We start from the raw sequence: 6,000 nt of genomic DNA, 5'->3' as shown, positions 1-6,000 counted from the left end.
TAAAGGCAGCAAGAGAGTGAAGCCATCCTTCTAGACAAGGAAGGGTGCCGGGCGGTGGTGGCGCACGCCTGTAATCCCAGCACCCTGGGAGGCAGAGGCAGGTGGATTTCTGAGTTCGAGGCCAGCCTGGTCTACAGAGTGAGTTCCAGGACAGCCAGGGCTACACAGAGAAACCTTGTCTCAAAAAAACCAAATCCAAAACAAACAAACAAACAAAGACAAGGAAGGGCTTGGCGATCCTGGGTGCTTTTCCCTGAAAACCAAAGCCAGGGCAGCAAGATGCTAAGAAATACTCAGGCGGCTGTCACCCGGGCCACACACAGCAGAGAAATGCCACAGCGTGAGGGTGATGCTTGAATACACAGAAACACACACAGAGCAGCACCAGATGGAAACGGCCCAGGCTGGGCCAGGGATTCGTTACTCCCCAGCCCACACAGAGCGGCTGGTGGGGTTACATAATGCAAGCTGCAAAAAACACTAACCAGCCTCCTTCAAGGGGCCCTGGAGAGAGGGGGATGGGGGACCTCCTTTGAAAGGCAGGTGGGGGCCTGTGTAGTCAAATCCTGTTCTCAGAGCCAGTGGGCGCTTGTGTCGGCTGGCTCAGCCCTTGGAGTGGCCCTGGGAAGTTACAGAAAGAGAAAAGCAAGGCGCTTCAGTGTGTGAGTGATGAAGGCAGATGGGTTTCCCTCCTCGCCTTGGAGGCATGGTGGGGATGCAGTAAGGAAGAGTCTAGGGATGTGGGGAGAACCGGGGCTTCGGACAGGAGGAGAGAAATGGATGAAAAGATTGGCTTGCCGACCTCCCACCCATCCCCCACCCTCCCACCCATCCCCCATCCACCCCCCACCCACCTCCCATCCCCCCACAGCTCCACACCCATCCCCGTCTACCCACCACCCATCTCCTCTCCATCTCCCATCCCCCCACAGCTCCACACCCATCCCCCCGTCCACCCACCACCAGTCTCCCATCCATCTCCCATTCACCCACAGCCCCACACCACCACCCACCCACCACTGAGGATCACCTGTCACAGCCACAGCTTCCCCAAAACACAATTCCCTACACTTACCGGGTCTGAGCTGTTACTACCATCCTTTAGCTTGGTCTGTGCTGGCTTTTGGCACCTCAAACCCAAATCCCCACCACTAGGACAGCTAATAGTTTGAAAAATTGACAGTATTTTAAAGAAGTTAATACGGAGCTGTGAACATACATGTGGAAAGTAATTAGCAGGTAACTTTCGAAGTTTGGACTTGAAAGCGAACCTGGCCCATCCCCCCCCCCCAACTACTCTACGTGACCTCGGACATGGCACTGAGTCCTCTTTCAAGTTGGGGCTTCAGGTGTGTAGGCCTGGGTTTCTGCAAACATCAGAGGACAAAAAGTAACTGTGGAGACTGGAAGTATTCAGGAACTGCCACGTTAGTTTTCACTTTGCTTTTTTCCTTTCCCGCTGGTGAATATTGATTGAAGGTGTTATGTGCCGCTGTTAAGCCCAGAGGGTCACGGCCTGTCTTCCTCACATTCCCTCGCTGGGGTGTTTCATGTGTTATGTTGGGAGGGGTAAATGTATTCGAGCGCTGTGTGGACCTATCTCATTGGTGCTGAAAGCGTTCGTAACATGGCGGCGACATGTCTATTTTTAAAACGGAAATGAGCTAATGGTGAAGAAAATGGCTGCAAGGTTTGGTTGGGCTCTTCCGTCCACGGCACCGTGGAATACAACATCCATTAATATCTTTTTGGTGTTTTTTTTCTCAATGGGGAGGTTGACAGGGAGGCTCCAAAGTGGGGAGCCCAAAGGTTCAGTGGCTCCACAGGGGCTTCTGAGGAGTGAATGGAAAATGTTTGCAAAACCCGGGACACGGAGGACAATGTAACAGTCAGAGCAGTGGCTCCCATGCTTGGAAAGATAAGAGGCTAAGGATCCCTACCCTTGAGTCGCTGGGGTTTGCCTGGCTATCCTGGCTGTGGCATCCCTAAGGAGGCCCTTTGGTCCTTGAGAGCTTCGGTTGCAGGGGTGTAGCCAGGTGACCACCACTAACTTTGGCAACCCCAGGCATCTGCGACTCGGGGTTTTCCATTCTAGCTCTGAGGTATTTGGCACCTGCTCCACTCTCTTTCCTCTTCTTCTCATCTACCTTCTTCTTCCTTCTGCTCAGCCCAGGTAGGAGCCCCCACATCACCTCTGCATCTGACAAGCTGGTGACCAAGATGCCCAGAGACTAGTTCCCATGTTTGTGCGTCACAGTCATCAGACACAGCAAGCCTCCAGTCTTCCTGACTTGTTGCTTAGGGACACAACCCATCGCTGCTCTGACGTCTGCCTGGTCAACCTTGACTTCCTTAGAGAATAAGGAAGGGGGCGGGGACACATGAAATCATGCCACCCAAGGCCGAACGGCAATGAGCAGGTGACGCCAAGTTGACGTCAAAGACAGAGGCGACAGAAACTCTGCAGTCGGCTCTTACCCCAGAGGAACTCAGGTTCCTGCAGGAGTCATCTTAGCTTGGAGGTCTTCTGAAGGATACGGATACCATGGAAGAACACACATTTGGGGTTCAGCAGATCCAACCCAACGTCATTTCTGTTCGTCTTTTCAAACGCAAAGTGGGAGGTCTGGGCTTCCTGGTGAAGGAACGGGTCAGCAAGCCTCCCGTGATCATCTCAGACCTGATCCGAGGAGGTGCCGCGGAGCAGAGTGGCCTTATCCAAGCCGGAGATATCATTCTTGCCGTCAATGATCGGCCCCTGGTAGACCTCAGCTATGACAGCGCCATGGAGGTTCTCAGGGGCATTGCCTCTGAGACCCATGTGGTCCTCATTCTGAGAGGCCCTGAGGGCTTCACAACGCATCTGGAGACCACCTTCACAGGGGATGGAACCCCCAAGACCATCCGGGTGACCCAGCCCCTGGGCACCCCCACCAAAGCTGTCGATCTGTCTCGCCAGCCGTCAGCCAGCAAAGACCAGCCTTTAGCAGTAGACAGGGTCACAGGTCCCGGTAATGGACCTCAGCATGCCCAAGGCCACGGACAGGGAGCTGGATCAGTCTCCCAGGCTAATGGTGTGGCCATTGACCCCACAGTGAAAAATACCAAGGCCAGCCTCCAGGACAGCGGGGAACATGATGAACTGCTCAAAGAGATAGAGCCTGTGCTAAGCATCCTCAACAGAGGGGGCAAAGCAGTCAACAGAGGAGGACCAGCCAAAGCAGAGATGAAAGACACAGGAATCCAGGTGGACAGGTAAGCCACACAGGTGTGCAAAGTGTGTGCTTGTGTGTAGGCGTGAATGTGGAGGTTCCAACCGGCAGTCCCGGAGCCAGCCTGCCCACCCATCCACATGGCTTGGCTACCCTTCATGTCTCCCTGAAAACTCCAGTCCTGCACAGTGAGGGAGCTGCCATTTGAGGATGCAGTCCTTGTTATACAACCCAGAGTCACAAATAACCACGGTCTAGAAAATTGTGTCTTCACACGTTTGTCCCATGTATGTTCCCAGAGTCCTGTAAGGTGGGGTATGGGAAAGATGTGTCATGACAGGGGTTCAGGGACACGGGAATGGCCTTAGAGGGACTTACCAGCACGTGCACGGGGCTTGTTAGCATGTAGCTCATGCTGTGGTCCCAAGAGCAGGGAAGAGCTGAACTCTGAACCCTGTTCCACGATCTCCTCTCTGTGGTCAGTAGAGAACAAGGGAGGCTTCCAAAGCTGGGAAAGGAACCCAGAAATAGTGGCAACGCCCATAAATCACAGTCTTCAGTGTTGCGCCCTGGGGGTAGATTCTAAAGTACTGGGAATGTCTCCTCCTGTTGCCTCGGACTGCTGCTTTCGGAATCACTGGTAGAAGGGATCCGACCAAACTGCCGGGGATATCAGCTCCTTCTAAGGGACAAGAGAGTAGCCGGCCCTAGCCGTGGGTTGTGTGCCTAGCCATTAGGAAATTCCCTCTGCCTCTTCCACCGTCAAACCCAATAGCCCACCCCATCCTGCCGGGATGGAGGTGAGAGCGCTCAGAATCCAAACCCCGGGTGCATCTGAGGTAGCCACTGAACCTGTGCTGTGCACCTGGCCTCCACGCTTACATCTGTTATGCTCCTGACACAAGCTGGTCCTACTCAACCAACCCAATTCCTCAGCAGAGAAATTGGGAGAGTTTTAAATGAGTCTGTATCTTTAAATGAGCTGGCACCAGCCAGATCTGTGTTTCAAGCATCTGACTGGGAGTTGTAACTGGGCCTGAGGCTGTGGGTGAAAGAACCCTTTGGGTCCTCTTTCAAGCATACTTGTACTCCTGAACCCCTATATAACGTAGGTTCACCCCCCAGAAGACCCACAGTGGGTGCTGGGTGCTCCCCACCACATGGCTAATTCGACCCTGTCTCTCCCGTGACACAGAAGAACCCAAAGTGACCACACAGAATATAAGGCTCTTGGTATGGTGTCAGTGGTGTAGGGGTAGGCATGGCTGCCTTCCAGAAGACGGGGTGCTAGTGTAGTTATGGATTAAGGGGGGCTGTCAAAGAAGCATACACTCCATTTCAAAGAAACCACCACCTGCCTTTCTTTCTCCAAGAAGGCAGGCAAGGTGACATAGGACATTGCTGCCTGCCCATTTTTCCAACTTGAGAATGGCTCTGTACAAATTCTCTTCCATTACGGTTCTCCCTCTGGCTACCTAGATCCACCTTGTATGTGAATCCAGCAATGGCTTGGCCAAAAGTCATAGATTAGCTAAGGTTTAAGAGAAAGCCCCCCCAGGAAGGCATAGAGCCCTGGGAAGCCACCCACAGGAATGGATTTTAGGGGACAGGTACATTTCTTCAGGATACCTGCTCCCCTAGCTTGGTGGCTCATACTCACGTGACCCCTTGCCCCCTTCCTAGCCTGAAGCTAGTGTGTGCTTGGTATGACCTGCCCCTATTGGCGTTCTTAGATATTCTCTCATTTCAGATGTTACAGTCCTAAGTACAGCATAAGGGACAGTGTCGGTGTCTCCTAAAGAGAGAGCCAGCAGTTAACAATATAGGTACACCTGGAGACCTCAGTCAGCAGGTCAAAGGTGTGTGCCCAGACCCTGAACGGCACACCCAGGAGCATCAGATACAGACAGACATAGCTGTGTATGCTTGGTGTCTTAAGTCCCACAGTGGCGTCATTGTTTGTGACACAATTTTCCAAAATGGAACAATTCTCAGTCTGGCTTCGTTTGATGTGCCCAGTTGTGTTAGCTCACACCTGGAAGAACAAACCTATCGGCGTGCCTGAGGCAGGGTCCAGGAAGTCCTGCCTGCCATGCGGTTATTGAGGCCCTTTGTCCTTAGGTGGGGCTTGTCGTTGGCATGGTAGGTCCTACTGACCCCAGATGGTGTCGCCTCCACAATGCGAGGAGCACCCCTGAATTCAGAGTAGCTACAGCCTGCGGTGTCCCCACCCACTGCCATGCAGCCTCCTGAGGGCTGAAATCAAACCCCAAAGTGGGTGTCCTGAATTAGGAACTCGAAGTCCAAAGTCACATTTTCCTTGGGGTCAGTCTCACACTGGCATCCCTGAGACCATCGAGGACCCTGGTGCACACAGCAGTGAGGACTCTCTTGTATTCCCGGTGACCTCCCTGACCAGTGCTGCTCCAGAGTGGGGGCTGAAACTGGCAACTTGGAGGCTGGAGGAATGGTTGCCACCCTGAACCACTTGGGAGACGATGGAGTGGCCTGCCTGGACCCCACATCCAGGGCATCTCAACTAGCAAGTGACTCCTGAGGCTACCAGGAGCAGCAGCCACTTGCTAGGTGACGCTGTTGCCTGTCTCTGGGGTCCTCCATTCCTCCTGTGATTAGACTAAGCTCCCTGCTTCATCACTGGGGTTTAGGGGACCAACTATGACATGTCTCTCTAAGAGACAGCCCCATCCCCTCACCCTAGAAGCCAAGTGGCCCCAAGAAGTGGTAAAATATAGGCGGCAACCCCAGAGTTCTTCTACCTTCTGCATTT

The 6,000-nt window shown here is 53.4% G+C and overlaps 1 protein-coding gene across 1 annotated transcript in view; it reads left to right on the top strand.

Annotated features, from left to right (window-relative positions):
- The first annotated feature begins 2,545 nt into the window (after nt 1-2,545).
- Nucleotides 2,546-6,000, top strand: part of Nos1 (nitric oxide synthase 1) — a 92,887-nt gene continuing 89,432 nt past the window's right edge. Inside the window, exon 1 of the mRNA XM_052168551.1 lies at nt 2,546-3,255. Within this exon, the coding sequence (XP_052024511.1) occupies nt 2,546-3,255 (710 nt within the window). The remainder of the gene's footprint in view (nt 3,256-6,000) is intronic.

This window comes from Apodemus sylvaticus, chromosome 22 (genome assembly GCF_947179515.1).
Source record: "Apodemus sylvaticus chromosome 22, mApoSyl1.1, whole genome shotgun sequence".
Classification (NCBI taxonomy): Eukaryota; Metazoa; Chordata; class Mammalia; order Rodentia; family Muridae; genus Apodemus; species Apodemus sylvaticus.
This window is presented reverse-complemented; position numbering and strand designations above follow the sequence as displayed.